Source organism: Megalobrama amblycephala, linkage group LG11 (genome assembly GCF_018812025.1).
Source record: "Megalobrama amblycephala isolate DHTTF-2021 linkage group LG11, ASM1881202v1, whole genome shotgun sequence".
Lineage (NCBI taxonomy): Eukaryota > Metazoa > Chordata > Actinopteri > Cypriniformes > Xenocyprididae > Megalobrama > Megalobrama amblycephala.
The window spans coordinates 28,172,904-28,192,487 of NC_063054.1; the positions used below are offsets into that span (position 1 = coordinate 28,172,904).

The 19,584-nt window shown below is 36.4% G+C and overlaps 1 protein-coding gene across 3 annotated transcripts; it reads right to left on the bottom strand.

The window, feature by feature from the left end:
- Positions 1-320: 320 nt before the first annotated feature.
- fzd3a (frizzled class receptor 3a) lies at positions 321-19,296 on the bottom strand. 3 transcript variants are annotated; one of them, XM_048207186.1, is made up of 7 exons: positions 18,978-19,296; positions 17,496-17,913; positions 8,293-8,489; positions 7,190-8,207; positions 3,695-3,843; positions 1,841-2,086; positions 321-814 (listed from the first exon to the last, which is right to left on the bottom strand). In XM_048207186.1, the coding sequence occupies exons 2-7, from the start codon at positions 17,688-17,690 to the stop codon at positions 562-564; spliced, it is 2,058 nt and encodes a 685-aa protein (XP_048063143.1). In that variant the 5' UTR covers positions 17,691-17,913; positions 18,978-19,296; the 3' UTR covers positions 321-561. The 3 variants fall into 3 exon arrangements, with proteins under 3 accessions (XP_048063143.1, XP_048063140.1, XP_048063142.1); XM_048207183.1 differs by having other exon boundaries at positions 1,841-2,089; XM_048207185.1 differs by having other exon boundaries at positions 1,841-2,089; positions 17,496-17,943.
- Positions 19,297-19,584: the final 288 nt, after the last annotated feature.

Consider the following 19,584-nt stretch of genomic DNA (forward strand, 5'->3'; position numbering starts at 1 on the left):
ATTGTAAGATATTATTACACTTCAAAGTAATTATCTATTTTAATATTCAGATGGCAAAGCCGAATTTTTCAAAAGCACTTCAGAAATCATTCTAATATGTTGATTTGGTCCTTAAGAAATTTGATTTTTTTCCTTTTCAGGATTCTTTGATGTATAGAAAGTTCAAAAGAACAGCATTTATTTGAAATAGAAGTCTTCTCTAACATTATAAATGTCTTTACTGTCTCTTGATCAATTTAATGCATCTGAGCTGAATAAAAGTTTTAATTTCTTCCTGAAAATCATACTGACCGCAAACTTTTTAACAGAAGTGTATGTCATTTTTGCACAGTTTTGCACATTTTCAAGTGTTTGGCATCCTCCATTTCGTTCACGTAGCTCAACTAGTAGCACAAGGCTCAAACAACGGCAAGGTTGTGGGTTCAATTCCCAGAGAACGCACATAGTGCACTGTGAAGTTTGAATGCTCTCGTATTTGCGCGCTCCATTGTGAGGAGTTTTCACCAGAAGAGTCCATGTTCTCTTTGCTCATTTGGTCTCTATTTGTTGGCGCGTTAAAGTTCACGCCTTGGTCGCGTCCTCCTCTACGACGCGGTGAATGCCGTTGCCAGGGCTGCTCTGAATGGCCTGCGCTGTGATGCTGAGGTCCCGCACGCTGCTGTGCCGCGATTGGCTCTCCAGACGCTGCAGGCTGCCGTGCCGCGAATGGCTGTCGAGGCGGTTGACGCCGCAGTGCTGGAGCGGATCATTAAGGCGCAGGGTGCTCCCGTGAGGGAGACGTTCCTCGACACCACGATAACTGCAAGCTGTGTATCTGATGGGAAACAGAATGAGATTCAGTGATGTTTAGATCTTTGATCTGGAAGGCAGCTGTGCACAATGGGGGCACTATTATCCTGGGACATTTGCTGAATTTTGGTTTAGCAGAAGTAGGAAATTTGTGAAAATTCATTCCATCTATTTGTATAGATCATATTTTGAATGATTCAGCGACAGTTTTTTAATGTTGAAAAAAACTGTAATGAAAAAAAAAAGAAAAAAAACTGAAAATAACTGTAATGGCAAATTGAATTTTCAGCAGTCATTACTCTAGTCTTCAGTGTCACATGATCCTTCAGAAATAATTCTAATATAATTCTAATTATTATCAATGTTGAAAACCGTTGCATTACTTAATATTTTTGTGGAAACCATGATTCACTACCATTCAAAAGTGTGGGGTAAGATTTTTTAAAATAAGAAAAGAAAATAATACTTTTATTCAGCAAAAACACATTAAATTGATCAAGCTGACAGTGAAGACATTTATAATATTACAAAATATTTCTATTGTTCATTGAACTTTCTATTCATCAAAGAATCCTGTAAAAAAAAAAAAAATCAGTTTCCAAAAAAATATTAAGCAGCATAAACACATTGATAATAATAAGAACCGTTATTAATAATTTAGCACTAATAGCTGAAAAGCAAATCAGCATATCAGAATGATTTCTGAAGGATCATGTGACACCGAAGACTGGAGTAATGATGCTGAAAATTCAGCTTGCCATCACAGGGATAAATTATACTTTAAAATATATTAAAATAGAAGATAGTTATTTTAAAATTGTAATAATTTTTAATTTTTTTACTGTATTTTTGATCAAATAAATGCAGCCTTGGTGAGCATAAGAGACTTCTTTAAAAAAAAAAAAAAAAAAAAAAACAATTATTCCAAACTTTTCACCAGTAGTGTATATGTTTCATTACAAAAAATTTATCTTGTACTGTTTAATCAAAATGTCGTAACTCTATCTTCCATTTCTACTCGTGAGGTTAAATTTGAATTTGGACGCCTCACCTTCCATCTCGGGAGCGGTGCAGGCTGCCGTGGAAGCTGCTCGATTTGCTGCGCACGCTGCTGGCGCGGCTGGTGCTGGCGCTGGGGGGCTCGTCCAACATGGCGAGGTGCGTGGAGGAGGCGTGAGTGGAGGTGCCCTGCGTTGAAGTGCCTCTAGACTTCCTCACCACTGGGGTGTTGGGGTCCCTGAGGAGGAGCTGGGTGAAGTCGGGCTCCTGCAGCACCTGCCTGCTCTCGTGCACTGCACTGCTGAGGTGGGAAAAGGATGGCAAAGAGGGGAGGGAGTCACAGAGGAGTGAAGGAAGAGAGAGGGGGAAGGCGGAGGGCATAAAGGAATGGAAATAAATGAGGGAGGAGGGAGTGGGACAAGGGGAGGGAGAGGAGGTTAATGCCCTAATATAAGGGACAGGGGTGTGTAGAGAGGAAGCCTTAACACTAACCCCTATGAGACAGAGTATACACTTAATGAACTATTTCCTGTAGCTACTTCCTGTCCTTCATTATATATCGGTATTGCATACACAACTGACTGAATTACTTCCTGTGCCTATTAACTTTACATTTAAGCATATGACACATGCACAATGTATCTGTAACATTTCTGTTAATGGACGATACTAGAGATGTTTGATATTTAATTGTGCTAATTTTCTCTATTATTTCATTTAGATTACCTTTAGCAAATCTTAAAAGAGATATTAATTTTTCATACTGTACAATATAATGTTGTGATTGCTACATTTATTGTAGCATTTAAAACTAATTTTAATTTGTCAAAATTATTATAAATTAAAGTATTTTTAATTTATTTGGCAAAATAGTGTAAAATCTTCCATAACTACTATATAATATACTATAATATACTATAATATAATATACACTGCCGTTCAAAAGTCTTATACCAAGGCTGCAGTTATTTGATCAACAATACAGTCAAAATATTAATATGGTGACATTAAAAAATAAATAATTAAATACATAAAATAAAATAAATAAATGAATGAATGAATGAATGAATGAATGAATAAATGAATAAATAAATAAATAAATAAATAAATAAATAAATAAATAAATAAATAAATAAATAAATAAATATATATATAACATTTTATTAAAATTAAAATTAAAAAAAAAAAATATATATATATATATATATATATATATATATATATATATATATATATATATATATATTAAAAATGTAATTTATTCATGTGATCAAAGCTGAATTTGATATGTTTTGTTCAGGATCCTCTGATGAACAGAAAGTTCAGCATTTATCTGAATTTTCACTGTCACTTTTGATCAATTTAATGCATACTTTGGAATAAAAGTATTAATTTCTTCAAAAAAAAATAAAAAATAAAATAAAATAAAATCTTTCTGACCAAACATTTGAACGGTAGTGTATTTAGACTAAATAAATAAATACATTTAACTCTGCATTTAGCTCTACTTAAAACAATTTTTTAGGCCATTACCAGTTTGTGTTCCTTGGAAATTAAACCCACACAAAATATGTGCATTACACTGCCGGCTTAAGCAATAATGTTAGAAATGTACACGAGACTCACTCTTTTTTTAACTTTACATTTAAGCATATGACACATGCACAATATATCTGTAACATTTCTGTTAATGGACGATACTAGAGATGTTTGATATTTAATCGTGCTAATATATATATATATTTATATTTAATTGTGCTATATATTATATATATATATATATATATATATATATATATATATATATATAAAAAAAAAAAAAAAGTAATTTATTCATGTGATCAAAGCTGAATTTGATATGTTTTGAGCATATGACAATAATGTTAGAAATGTACACGAGACTCACTCTTTTTTGCGTTGCCCGTTGAAGAAACTGGCCCACTCGAAGCAGGTCTTTTTACTGCCGACCCAAAACACTGACGGGATGCCCACCACCAGCATCATCAGGTACTTGATGAGGAACAAGGCGATATCTGGCCTGCTTGTCTTTTCCACCTGTGAAGACAGCAGCAGTAGATTCATTTTCACACATTTCCTTAGTATGCAACATAAGAACAGGTGAAACTTGAATTGCAATCAGAACATGTAGGAACATTCTTCCCTTGCGGATCTCGCTTGCTCATAACCTCATGCAGTGTGCGCGAGTGTATTTCTGGATGTCAGTTTAGCCCTGGGTTGTGCATGTGCGATTGTGTGGATGGGAAGTGCTTTATCTCAGCTCACTGCACAATTGCCAAAGGCATAAACATAGCTGCAGCCAACACAAATGTCTGTCCTCATCTTTGTCGAATACACACTCTCTCTCTCTCTCTTTGTGCTTTGGATGGAGCATTTCTTCTGCTCTGATGCTTAGTTTACATCCATATACATTTCTGTAACATATTTAGTTCATATTTCATTTAATGTCGTAAGAAAACACCTAATGATAGTCAATATAAGCCATACTTAAAAATGAATTTCACTGCATAATGAATATCAAATCAAGAGGCACCTGAAAAATGATTCTAAATTTAGACATTTCACTATTTTGACTAAATGTAACATGTAAAGAAAATTTTAATGTTTTTTGCTTATATAGCGGCTTGTGTCTTCTTTCTTTAAAATATGCCACCTGGTTTGGTATTTTGTTATATAATGCAATATAAATGTATAAATTTTGAGTGTGTCCAAGTACTTTGTGTGGCCACTGTATGATGACATCACTTACTGCAGTGAAACTAGAGATCTGCTATTTATAGCAATACACTTCATAGCATTTCATGAAGTACTGTTACAGAGATAACAAGACACATGACTGTCCTTTTCTCTTCGCCGCAACAGAACAGAAGTTGCAGCATTAAACAAGGCATCATTAAAACCAATCCCACGTTGCCTCAGGCATGCAAACACACACACAAACATCATTACTGAGATTTTCACTGAGGTTAAACAGAAACTTATGATAGTCTTTTGGTTTTTAGTTATGCTTCAGTTAGTTTGCATCATGTTAGACATGAGATATATTCAGTGCAGCTGTGACTGTATGATCAGCTGACATATGCAGCTGTAAATGTCTGATGAACCTGAAATGAATTTCATGGGCATTTTTCAACATTATGAGAGCATTTTTTTTTAAATCATAAGAACAGACTGCGTCATTCTTTTATGTCAAATACTTCTTTAAAGGTGCAATGTGTAAATTTTAGAAGGATCTATTGATCTATTGATGTTTTCAGTGGTGCATAAAGACCTTACATATGTTTTTATTACTTTAGAATGAGCCGTTTCTATCTCATACACCGCGGGTCCCCTTACATGTTAAGTTGCCATTTTGCGCCGGCATGTTTCTACAGTAGATCTAAATGGACAAACTGCTCTACAGAGTATGTTTGCTTGACTGGCTACTCTTTGCTGTCTCAGACGACAACATTTTTGTCCTGTGTTGGCCACCATAGCTTCTCTATTGGTGTGAAGTTTGTATTTACGAGGTGGGAAGTCGTGTTTACGACGGTATGTGCGTTCAAGTCACTTTGGTCTGAGTATGATGGCAGTGTGCCTTCTCTAAATTAATTACACAAAATAACAACACTTTTACTTCTAAAAAATGTAGAGCAAAGAATGTGCATTGGTTGTATGTTGCTTTTTTATGTTTTTAATTCATTAATGAAGCCATTGCAAACTTTATTGTTACATATTATATTGTTATGATGCCATCGTGTTTTTTGATGGGAATTAGCTACTTCGTTGTAAATATAAAAGCCCAACAATGTCACTGCTAAATACCTAAGTATTGTGGTATTTCGCCATGTTTCTCATGGACACGCCCCCAACTCGTTCAGATCGGGGCTTAAAGAAAATCCCGAGCTCCCCACTCGTATTTACGACATTGTGGTGCCGTTCATGTGCGTTCAGCTCATAAATACGATCTTTCTGACTTAATTTGAATGCACCATATATTGCAAGAGAAGATGCCTCTAAAATTCAGATGGCACTAAAATTTACACACTGCACCTTTAAATTTAAATCCAAATAAATCTCCATTGGAATAATTTAAGCTTAGGATAATTGTTATATATTATATATATATATATATATATATATATATATATATATATATATATATAATTAAATATATAAAATATATATATATATATATATATATTTCTGTGGCAATTGTGTAACCATTGTTGGCATTTTTACCCCAAACTTCCATTAATTTCTGGCCTTAGATGAAGCTCACATCAACAGTAAAAATAAATATTTTTGTCAATAGCAATACTTTTAAAGTGACCATTTAGTTAAAGTACCACTCAATATTTTACACACTAAAACACTTCCTAATATAGAGTGAGGACAGAGTTGGAAGGACAGGACACTGTAGAGGCCTTCAATTATTCACAACAGTTGCACAAATTCACTTAAGGTCAATGGAAGCAGAAAGTAGGGGGTCTGAAATGCTGTTTAAAGGTGATAGAGAGGATTTTTTCGTCGACTGAGAATCCAAAGACTGTTACCGAGTTTTTGAAATGAGCGCATGCGTAAGAACAGCCCCCCTCCTTCACAGCTCATTTCAAGAGAACGCCTACCAAAACTCGTGCACGAGTATTGGAACACGAGTGTTTACCACCGGCATTCGCTGTGTCGTGTTAGTGGATTCATTATGTTGGACTCACCGCAGGTAACTCATAATCTGCAGTTGCATGCCGCGCCTGTAGAGCGCCTGTTCGCGTAAACGATTGAAAATCGACAGTTAAAAATCCTGGGGTCAGTACAATTTTTTTTTTTAAGAAATTAATCATTTCTTTAGCAAGGACACGTTCGATTGATCAAAAAGTGACAGTAAAGGCCTTGTGTATATTTCAAACAAATTTATATTTTAAATAAATCCTGTTTTTTTTTACCTTCTATTTATCAAAGAATCCTGAAAAATTTCCATAAAAATATTAAGCAGCAGAACTGTTTTCAACATTGACAATAAGAATTGCTTCTTGAGCACCAAATCAGCATATTAGAATGATTTCTGAAGGATCATGTGACACTGAAGACTGAGTAATGATGCTGAAAATTCAGCTTTGCCATCACAGGAATAAATTACATTTTAATATATATATATATATATATATATATATATATATATATATATATATATATATATATATATATATATATATATATATATATATATATAAAAATGTAATTTATTCCTGTGATGGCAGGAACCATATATATTATATATATATTATATAAAAAAATAGAAAAAAGTTATTTTAAATTGAAGTAATATTACATAATATTACTGTTTTTACTGCATTTTTGATCAAATAAATGCAACCTTAAGTATTTCATAACAAGTGACTCTTACCTTAAAGGGGCAGGGGATGTGGTACTCTCTGCAGCGCTCCTGTACCCAGGTGGTCTCCCACACTGATCTGTGGCTCTGCTCGTACAGATAGCATCCAATGACTGTCAGGAGTGGCACAAGATACAAGATGGAAAACACACCGATTCGGATCATGAACTTCACCAGTTTGTCCTGGTTCTCCTTCTCTAGGGGAATTTCCATTCGGACCCTATTTAGCGCAGCGATACCGGCTAACAGCAGCACCACACCTACGACCACGTCCAGTGCGAGAGGCACCAAGAGGAACCAGCGCAAGGCCATGAGGTCGTAGAGCCCCACAAAACACACGCCGCTCATGCTGTCACCCTCGATTTTGTTCATGGCCATGAGGGTGATGGTGAGGGCCCCCGGGACGCCCCAAGCCACTGCATGGAACAGCAAAGCCTTCTTCTCGATAGCCTCACTTCCCCATTTGGGAACAGCTGCCAGGAACCAGGTGATGGTGAGAATGACCCACCAAACGCTTCCTGCCATGGTAAAGAAGTAGAGTGTCATAAAGAGCAGCGTACAGGCCTTGTTGTGGGAGCCCTGGGTGACGGTGGCGGCGCGGAAACGACCCGGGCTCGCTGCGTTGCACGACACGCGCTCCTCCAGCAGGAAGCCCAGAAAGAAGACCAGGGACACCATCATGTAGCAGACCGCGTAGAAGATGATGGGTCGTTCAGGGTAGCGGAAGCGCCCGACGTCAATTAGAAAGGTCAGGAAGGTGAAGAGTGTCGCCGACAGGCAGACAATGGAAATGACGCCGATAAAATAGCGGGCGAAGATGAGCTCATCTTTGCGGAAGTACATGTTCGGGCAGGGAGGTGAGCAGTCGCGGACGCCCATAAACGAGTAGCCCAAGTCAGGCTCGATCTTCAGCTCTCGTGGGCACCAGAAGCCATAGTCCCGCTGAACCGACGAGGGAGATTCCTCCGTGCCGTCACTGCTCGGGAGCAGGTCTATCGCTCGGGGGTAAGACTCGTCACATTCTGGAAACCTAAGAGAAAAGAGTGTCGTTTCAGGATATGATATCATATCATAAAGATGTGTTGCCGCAGAACTTCATAAAAGTGATCCTGTACCTGCTACACTCCATCTCATCTGGCCAGCTGACCCCAAACATGTCCATGAGCTTGTAGCAATCGCTCTTGGCACGCTGGCACAGGTGCCGACATGGCAGGGTCACACGGCCGTACTCTGTGCACACGGGTGCGTAAAGGGCACACAGGAAAGGGCGTATTTCAGTAGAGCACTCCAAGTTCACCATAGGATGAAAGGGCTGTATGGACAGACAAAAAAAAAATAGAATGTTAACAATAATAAATCATTTTTCATTTAATTTTAAATATTTATTAATAAATAAATCATTTTTCCCTGATTAGAAAGACTGTAAATTTTAAAATGTGCTAACAGTGAATGCTTTCATTTTTTTTAGAAGTACACTAACACAGATGCTATTGTGTTTCATGCTTTCATGATAAATACTATTGCTTTTTATCCTTTTATATTTTATGTTAAATAGGGTGGCCAGACGTCCCAATAAAATTCCAAATAAAAGCCAAGCCTGGAGGTTGCAGTACTGTTTGTCTTGATAATTAGTCTTAATGCTACAAATAAACATTGAACACAATACATGCTGGTTTTTTATTGGCCTCCATCTGGCATATTAATTAAACTATCTAATAACTGCATAAAACAAACCTAATTACTTTATTATATAACTCTGAAAAACCATTTTCAGTCATCTTGAATTCATTTGGAGAATCCTAACCGCTCAACAGAGGCACAATATCCACCAGGCCACATCTATGACCCACACCGATTTTTCACAGCCACTTGGTCACCCTCATGTTAAATGAGAATTAAATTTGATCTGTAGTTCTAGCACAGTAATGTACCTCCCTTATCTCTCTGAGGAGGCCTTTGTTTGGGGCGGGGAGACATGCTGTTTATTGCTGAGGCCCACTCGCACCATGAGGCATTCTGGGAGTAGTACCAGCTTTGGGGCCGGACATAAATATGCAAATCCCAGGGGGGAGAAGTAGAAAGACTCCACCCAAGACCAGACAGATAGACAAAAACGCCTCCACCCCTGCAGAGTAAGGGCTTTTGTGATGGTAGGGTGGGGGTTCTGACACCCCTTGTGTTAGAAAAAAAAAAAAAGGACCGAAACTTACAATCATTCACAGCCAACATGAACAGGCTTTACATTTACAGTGCTATACATTTGATTTTTTAAGCTTTTTCTTCAATTACTAATGGTAAGAAAAAATAAATAATTTCTATACAAAAAGATGCATATAAAATGTAAAAACAAACAAAACAATTAATTACTATAAAAATAATAATAATATTACTCTTAGGGGTTGGCTATTACAAATGCTATAATCATATAACTTTTAGTGTTTGGTTGTTAAAAATGCTAATAATTTACCCAATTACTATAAAAATAATAAAATTGCTCCTAGGCTATTGAAATGCTTTAATAAATTACATAATTATAATATTTAAAAAAAAATACAACTCCTAGTGTTTGGTTTTAACAAATAAATAAAAATGATTTAATTATTTACATAATTATTATTTAAATATTTCTGGCTAAAAATGCTATAAAATCCAAATTACATGCCATAATGACTTTATTCATTATGTTTCTAAACCACCAATTTTTCACTTAATATGGAGAAAATCACCCAAGCTTTCAGGCTAAATCCACTGAGATGATCTGTAACCACTATTCACTATTGCAAACAAAAGCATCCAACCTTCAAGTTATTGCAACCGTTCAACACATTTATGATATACTGGATGTATAATACATATCCATAATGAGAGCATTCAGCCACTGCCAGCACACTAGGCTACCACCCAAAATGTCTGTAAAAAGGGATTAGGATGGATATTATGCTTGCCCATTTTGGCACAAAGCATCTAAATCCAGCAATCATTTCCATGCACCTAATCCATATTTAACGCAGCATATACCATTGAGATGTGCCACCAACATGACATGAGAAAGAGCACCGACCGATCAGACGTGTGAAAAAAAGTCATGTTTTCGTCATGTAGTTTCTAAAAATGTGCTGGTCACATGAATTTTTGTGTATAAAGATCATTTAAATAATTTGTGGACAATAAGTAAACTAGTAAAGCTATCTAAAATTGACATCAAACCTTAATGTGCTTGACTTTTATTATTCAATTACTGAGAAAATGTGAACTTCACGCTTGTTGATGCACCATTAGTGGCCTCTGCGGCTGTAAGACAGTACAAAGGGTTTTATGACATGCCTTACACCATTCTGAGCTCAATTGAGTGGACATACTCTAGCTTTTAGGCAAGATAAAAATAAAGCAAGTGCCATTATTTGCTGATCTGGTGAAAAACATTATCTCATCATTGCTGTCACTCCACATTACATGCAGTGGTATGATCTGATGAACTCAAATGTGTGCATCTTGCCCACTGCTGTCCTAAGGGCAAAGATACACTTTCTACTCATCAATGTCCATTCCAGTGCCTGCTGTTTTTAAGTGCCTTGCAGAGAGTTATTTAGAGATATTCAAAACATACAGAGATGGCAAACACACAGAAGGCAGAAGAGGCACAATGATTGTTGCTTCTTGTTTGGGCAGAGAGCATGTGATTTAAAGCATTATATATGATGGTTCATTCAGCTGACATGCTATATATAAGCTCTATGGGAGATGTGGAGGCACATCATACAATTACTCTCAATCATACAATCAGAAATGTGAAACCATAATCCCCAGAAGCAAATATAGAGTGTTAACATGGTCAGGTCTTTTGTTTTTATGGTTTGCTACCAATGAAGGATTCATTTACACCCTCAATTCAAATGTATTTCATTTACGCCCTCCTCAATTCAATTCAAATAACTTTATTTCTGAAAGGGACTTTTTATGCCCTAACTTATTTTAGCACTCCAAGACACACTTATGTAACAACTAGGTATGCAGCAATTTTTATGTTATTGCGATAAATGGGCAATAATAAAATCTAAATTTTATACTATTTTATAGAGCTGCACGATTTATCGCTAAAAGATTGTGATCTTGATTCAAACACCCACGCGATCATTACAACAATTCGCCTGTGTCTTTTAAAACTTTGACAAATCACACCAAAACATTCAAATCTGTGTTGCCGCAGCCGCTGTTATCATGCACAGGTACAAAACAGCCACACAGTATCATTATTTCTGTGTTACAAATATTCATATTATCACAGAAGTACTGGGATAAAAGTTTGAATATAAACACCCAAGCAATCAAAATAGAGCATCACTTTTTGAAAGCAACTTGACGCTGCAAAGAGCAATTATATCAATATAGCTGCGAGCAGCGATGGCGGGCCCAAGCCCGGTGGCACCGCCACCCCGGTGGCTTCAGGGCAACTGTGCACAGCGGGCAATAGGCATTTAAAACGGTTAAACATCAAAGGACTATGTCAAATTCGCTCCACATTTACTGCACTACAAGGTGCTGCTATAGAGCCCCTCCTCCCTGCCCATTTTCAAAGTATTACATGTGCCAAGTTTTAACATTATTCTGATGAATTTTGAAGCAAATCAGGTAAAAATAAGAGGGTGATCTCAATGTATGCTAAAAGTGACACATTTTCTGCTTCCAGTTGGTGGCGCTATTACTTTGAATCACAATAGTCACATCCATGTGATCAGCCTTGTACAACGAAGACTAAGCCGAAGTTTCATCAAAATCAATTAATGTATGCAGAAGTTATAACACTTTGTTTCCCTTTTCTTGCCATAAATTCGTTGCCTCGCCACGGCCAAACCGTTTGAGATATCCAAAATCCGTTTGCAATTAAACAACTTCAATGTGTTAGCAACAAGTTAAAAAAAGTTTGGTGTAAATTGGATAAACCCTGTAGGAGCAGTAGTATAAAATTCATAGCCTGTTTTTTCAAAAAATTAACATTCAAACCAAAATAGCTGACTTCCTGTTGGTCGGAGCTAATGAATGTAAATTAGAAAATTGTCCGGCTTGATGAGAACAATATGTGTACCGAGTTTGGTGATTGTAGGAAAAACTAACCCCCCCACTTTTGTCAAAAGGTGGCGCTACTGAGCCCCTCCACCACGCCCATTTCTATGGCTTTGTCCATGTCTACTGGTTGACAATATTGATGTGTGTGTCGAGTTTCATGCAATTTGAAGCATGTTAAGAGCCTCAAAAACACTCAAGAATATTATTACAGTTTGACCTGTTGCCATGGCAACAATATTTCAAATATCAAAAATCCTGTCATAGGTCTACATCTGCTGTGTATTGACATTACACTGATGAAGTTTGAAGCAAATCAGGTAAAAATAAGAGGGTGATCTCAAAACATTTCAAAAAGTGATACACTTCCTGCTGCCAGTTGGTGGCGCTATAACTTTGACTCACAATAGTCACATCCATGTGATCAGACTCCTATAACGAACACACTCGTGAAGTTTCATAAAGATCAATATATGTATGCAGACGTTATAACACATTTCCTGTTTCCTTTTTCTCGCCATAAATTCGTTGCCTCGCCACGGCCAAACCGTTCGAGATATCAAAAATCCCCTGGCAATTTTTAATCATCAGTGTCTTGACTTCATGCTGACCGAGTTTGGTGGCGATCGGATTAATCGTCTAGGAGGAGTATATCAAATTCCAGAGCATGCGTTTTTCAAACAACCCTTAATAGCTGACTTCCTGTTGGCGTGGTGTTTAACTTAGAGCACGAAAGTTGTTCGGCCCGATGAGGTCTATATGTGTACTGAGTTTCATACTAATACGTGCAAGCGTGTTTAATATATGGACCAAATTTTCAGACTTTTTTCAAGGGGGCGCTGTCGAGCCCCCCTGCCACGCCCGGGTACCAGCCTCTCCGGCGTCCTAATGGCCGCGGATTCCAATGTGTGTGCCAATTTTCAAGAGTTTTTGAGCATGTTAAGGCCCCCAAAAAGCCCCGGAAGACGGAAAAAAAATAAAAAAAAAAAAAAAAAAAAAATAATAATAATCCTTAGAAGAACAAGAGGGCCCTGCGCGAATTTTCGCTTGGGCCCTAATTATTTCATCTTGCCAGACAAGTGACTTGTTAAAAAATGTATTTGTCATTGAATCCTTCATTCAAGAGATTCATTTAAAAACTCTGACTCATCAGTAATGAAACAAGTGAAGTATTTAAGAGCGAGTCATTAAATCATTCATTCAAACAGTTTTTTAAAAATAATTCATTCAGATTAATTAAACATTTTAAATAGACTGCGGCAATTAACATTTTGTCAGAACCTCTAGTACATTACATGTTATTTTGTTTAGATTTGTGGGTGAATTGTGATCTTTGTTTGAAAAAACAAACAAACAAACAAAAAAAGTGATTCTGAATTTATCCGAAATCGTGCAGCTCAACTATTTTATATATTAAAAAATGAATAAAATAAATAAAATGGAACATACTAACAACAAAATAAATAATTTTAAATCCTAAACATGAATTAAGGCACTGCAATAATATTATAAAAACAAAACATTTAAAAAAAATAAGTAAAACATTAAGTGGTGATGGCAAAAACAGGTGGAAATGTACATTTAAATCACCAATGACAAACAATAAATACAAAAATAATAAAAATACTGGCTGATATAGTGTATATTTCACTGTTTTTTTCTTATCCATCTGAGATGCAAAAATAAAATAGAAAAACAAGAAAGCAAACAGAAGAAATCTAGAAATCACCTAACCTGACCTTTTAAATGTGTCCATTCACAAGTAAATACATTTGTTCCTCCCTCTACCCATAAATCCAGAGTACATATGCCTTTCTCTGTGAACCCCCACATGCTCATTGATAAGGAAGTTTAGGTTGCGTCCTCATAGCGAGATTTCAAGATTTGTTCTCAATCCCACATAACCAATAATTATTATTCTAATTGTATATAATTCTTATATTCCCTTCTGATTAGTTTTCCTTTTTCTACCGAATTCAACAGAATTCAACTGCACTACCATGGCAACCAGTGATGCATAAACGGCCGGTTTGAGGGAGGGGTGTAATGGGGAGAGGTCAGAGTGCGAGTGACGACCACCTCCTGAGAGAGAAAGCCTGCTCTTTTGTTGCAATACAATTGGGATCCGTTTCCCCGGCAACCACAGTACCTTGTGTGGGGGGAGGGATGAAAAGAAGAGAGGAGGGAGTGGAGAGAAACAGAGGAAGGGACAAAGACCAAGATATGGATGGGAAATAATGGTCAACCCTGCCATTCCATTAAAGATTGTCCTAATGCTTATGCATTAATAAATGTGGATAAATTATACAGGCTAACATATATTTTCCTCATTTATAGCATAAACAATCCTGTTGAACTCTTTAGTATATGCAAATTTTACATATTAAAAGCATGTTTTTTCAAGAACCCTGACAATTTTGTCACCAGTACATTTCTAAAGAAAATGTGAGTGATGTTTGTGTGTGGCCTCTTTTTAATGGAAGTCTATGGTATTTGCCCTTTTTTATGTCAGTTAACTTCAAAGTCATAGCACCTCTTAAAATATCTAAAAATTAATGAATTCCCAAGCAATGTATAGGTGATATAAGTTGGGTTTGATTTGCCAGATTGCATTACAACTGCAGGATGCCCTTAATGATCACGCCATGGTAAAAAGAACACAAGGACAAGGTCATGTATCTTTGCATGTCTGACAAATGGGGGAGGAAGTTTAAATTAACTAGATGTCAAACTACATCAAGCAGTGCACCTGAAATGCTTAATATTATTCATTTTACCCAGCATGATCAGTTCAAATCCTCCCTGAACCTTCCTATTACTGGACGCAAACACAACAATCCCAGAAACCATCCCTGTAGGCAACTGTCCCACTTCACAAATGAGGTTACCCAGAGTTCAGAGCAAGATGTTGCCACTGTCCTACAGTGGTTTTGAATCTGAAAGCAAGGACGATTCTGCTCCTTATGAAGCCAGAAAGAATAATTGGTTGGCAGCTGATGAAATGAAAGATTTAGTCTGGTTTCCTTCTCCTCGAGATTAGCTAATTAGCCATTATCACCTTCTAGTCATTGAGGTCAGTTGTTTGTAAAAATAGTAAAAGCTTTTCATCAACCAAATCCTGGTTATTCAGCAGACTTCATATATAGTTCAACCAAAAATGAAAATTCTGTTATTATTTACACACCCTCAAGTTGTTCCAAACCTGTATGAATTTCTTTCTTCTGTTGAACACAAAAGAAGATATTTTGAAGAATGTTGGTAACCAAACAGTTGATGGACCCCATTGACTTCCATAGTATTTTTTTCCATATTATGGAAGTCAGTGGCTACCATAAACCATTTGGTTACCAACATTTATCAAAATATCTTTTTTGTGTGTTTTCAGCAGAACAAAAAAAAAATCATACATGTTTGTAAAAACTTGAGGGTGAGTAAATTATGACAGTGAGTATCCATATTCATAATAGTCTATAAAGTTATAAATATGGATATTTTTCTTACAAAAATGCATTACTTTTAAGATGGATGGATGTGCTTTTTTGGGCTTCAAAATACTGGTTACTATTCACTCTCATAATAAATAGAATATTGGAAGAGAATTTTTTTTTAATAAAACTCTGATTGTGTTTGGCTGAAAGAAGAAAGTCATATACACCTAGGATGGCTTGATGGGGAGTAAATTATGCAATCATTTTTGGGCGAACTATCCCTTTAAGTTATTTTGTCAATTTAAAGAACAAAATCCTTTCATTCTTGCTATTCAAATTGATAAAATATTTTCTTAAATAATTTTAAAATAATAATACAAAAATAAATATTTTAAATATTTAAATATAATAATAAATATATTTTCAAATATATAAATTATAAAAATAAACATTAAGATAGTTTCGGCTTTTTGTACATAATGCTTGGAAAATATATTATACACCGTGTTACATGTGAATTAATTGTGATTATCATTCAAATGCATCTGAATATAATCCTTTGTGCAATAGTAGGTTTAAAAAGTATCATCACTTTCTGTGTGTTTGCGCTGGTTACAGTGCAAAAGGTTACGTAACTCCACATTTCCACACAAACGTACATGAGGAAGAGCAGATGGGTTACCTCGGCTCAACTCCATCCATTCATTTTTCCCTATCTTTCTTCTTTTTATCTCTTTAATTTTCTGTTCCATCCCTCTGTTATACTGAGGCAGGACTGGGGTGAATAAGTTAAAACCTTGTGACTGAGGACAGCAGGTTTTAGATAACATTTACAGCACTGTGTGTGTTCAACAGATCCACTGGCCACTGTAACAAGCTAATGCAGCTGTTCTCAGTTGGGCTCAGCTGAATACTGCGGCCCGGTAAAGAGGATTAACCATCGCCTTGAATCAATCCAGGCGTTATGGCTGCAGATACAAAGATTATAGAGCAATCAAAATAAACAACGCGTCCAAGCACCATTAACTGCTCATAACATCAACGACTGTGGCTTATACTTGCAAGCCGTTGTAAAACAACCTTGTTATATAAATACTTAAAAGATGCTTACTTCGTCACAGCCACATGCAAAAGAGGACTAGAAAAAAATTGTTTAAAACTGCACGATACTTCAGAAATAAAGACACAGCAAACAGCCCCGTAAGACAGATTAAAGATTCATTTCCCTTTAAACGTTTCTGTAATGTGATCTGAATTATCTGCAGGGCACAAGAAAGAACTGGGTCAAATTGAAAATGACAAATCTTTGATGCCGTTGGTACATAGGTTTCAAAGCAATGAACTTAAACATTTACAGTTTGCTTTCATTGTTTCTTGCAGGGAAAATGCAGACAAACTGCTTATTAAAGTGATTCATGGCAAAGGGTTTCCCTGCATATTTTCATAACTCAAAAAGTTTCAAATCATTTCTTTGCTCTTACTATTTTCCTCGCTATTCAGGAAAGAATTATATATGAATGCATACATGTATATATGCACAACCTACATCTATATGACTGCAGTTGACGTCACGCAGTTATTAGAGCATAATGATTAGAACTAGTCAGCACTCTCAGAAAAAAAAGGTACAAAAGCTATCACTGGGGTGAGGTACCCTTTCAAAAGGTACTGTTATGTACCATTTAGGTACTAATATGTACCATTTATGGGTAAACAAGGTACAAATCTGCCCCAGTGAAAGATTTTGTACCTTTTTTCTGAGAGTGTAGGTTAATGTAGTGCAATTTGATCACATCATTTAAACAGTCAGCCTGTGTCATGTGGTTTACCTCCATGGCGAGAGCAGCGGTCTGCTGGTCATAGTGATTTAGAAGGTTGGGCATGAAGGTGGTATTGTAGGAGAGGCCCTGGCACATCCTTAATGTGATAGGCTCACAGGTAAACATGCTATGGCTCCCAGTAGCTTCCAAATTGATGGCCATACATACAGTCAGCATGGAGTATAGAACCCAAAGGAGATCCATGGCATGTCCGTATGCGCTGCGACTTGCAAAGGACGGTTATATCAAGAAAATCTGAGCTCCGCCATTCCTTCATTAATTATCTGTTGGTTGACAAAAGACTGAAATTGCACGGATATGCTTCTCCATTTTGCTGTGACAGATCCAGAATTTTTCAATGCGTGTCCATTATCCGGTGTGGGGTATGACTGGGGTTGCCACGCATTTATGAGATGTAAATTTTCATCTGTGTGAGGAAGAGCACCAAATGTCAAATCTGAAATGAACAGGCTAACATTAATTATTCATGAATGGGGTGACACTTTATTCAAACATGAAAAATCTTCTGGAGATCTCTCAAGGCGTGGGAAGTGATTTCAAAGTGAACAATGCATGATCAAAAGCACTGCCATATTATAGTGGCAGCAAATAAAAGATGCCTTATAAGTGTATTACCTAAGGGAAACTTCAATGTTAACTATGTGTTCAGTCAGTGTAAATGAAAATAGAACATTATGACCTAGAATAGAACACAGAACTCAGTATTAACCCGTTTAGAACTGAATTATGTTCCATGATTTATTTCATCTCTAAATGCAGCCATAAATAACAATCGATCAAAACAATCAGTTTATTATAAAACTTAAATATTGATTGTTTATTAACTGGAATTTAATAACTATAAAACAGTTAAACTATTGTTGATGTAGTTTTAAGATTGTTGAACATGAAGATTGTCAACAATAGAGCACAAAATGTGATGTTCGTGGAAAAACATCGGTTTACACACACAAAAATTATGGTGCTGAATTATTTTAATTATGTTCTTGATGCTGGTTTGTGCCTGACATCTCTAAAATAATTATTTAATTCAATGCATTTAACTCATTGCAAAAACACCTTACACCTAAAAAAAAATAAATAAATAAATAATAAATCCCTTTTCTATACAGGCTTCAGGCATCATGCAGGCAGCATGCAGAACCAGGATTTTACCATCACAAATGACCTGTGCTAAAATGACTATATATGATTTTTATTTCATTCCTTTTTTATTTGTTTTTAACATTTAACATTAATGCTGTCGCTTTTTCATCAAAAATCAAAATAAAGGCGAACAACAGATAGCCCTTTCCTTTATTAACAGATGAGACCGTATCCATTGGAGGCATGTAGCAGCTTCGCTGTAATGAAACTCCCTTCAAGATAGGTGTCTGGTGTAAGCTGAGGTGTATTATTATTATTTTTTTACTAAAACATGTTCCTCTGCCTAATTAATTTTGATTATGATAAAAAAAAAGTCCTTCTTACCTCTCGAGTTGAAACCATTCACGTGTGGGACCTCACTCCGCTTCTCTAACAATACGAGCCCTGAGTGTCTTTCTGCAGGTTTTTGAGGATTTGTACGGGCGCGCGCATTTGACGATGACGCGCGACGAATATTGCTCTCACTCAATATAAAAGCATATTACAACTTACGTCACTGGATTGAGCGTGAAAAAAACACATTCAGTAGGCAAAAAGAGAATGACTTTGGTTTATCCACGGATATCTTCATTGCAATGGCCTGAGGATGTTGGGAGCGGTGAGCGTCTCCGCACTATAATGAAATGAAGTTGGCGCTGCTGATTTGTGGTTGCCTGGAATGATGGGCGTGTGTTTTAGCGGTAGGAAGTCCGATTCATTTTCGAGATTCGGTTCTTTCGGGCAGTTCGTTTCGAAGAATCGGTTCTGAACGAGTCATTAAATTCTTTTACGCCATTATGTATTTACGTCATCGCGTGGTCGCGGCGTTTTGTTTTATATGGTTTTATACCTACGTTTTTCGATTAATAAGGATGTTTATTGTACATTTCAAATAGTTTGTTGCAGTCACGATTATTCTAATAAAACAAATTCATTTACATATACATTTAAT

Excerpts from the sequence above, each read along its gene's own strand:
- fzd3a (XM_048207183.1), bottom strand. The coding sequence starts at position 17,690 with ATGGATCTCCTTTGGGTTCTATACTCCATGCTGACTGTATGTATGGCC. Across the intron at positions 8,208-8,292 it reads GATGAGATGGAGTGTAGCAG|GTTTCCAGAATGTGACGAGT; the intron begins GTACAGGATCAC and ends CTTTTCTCTTAG. Across the intron at positions 3,844-7,189 it reads ACATCCCCTGCCCCTTTAAG|GTGGAAAAGACAAGCAGGCC; the intron begins GTAAGAGTCACT and ends CTGTCTTCACAG.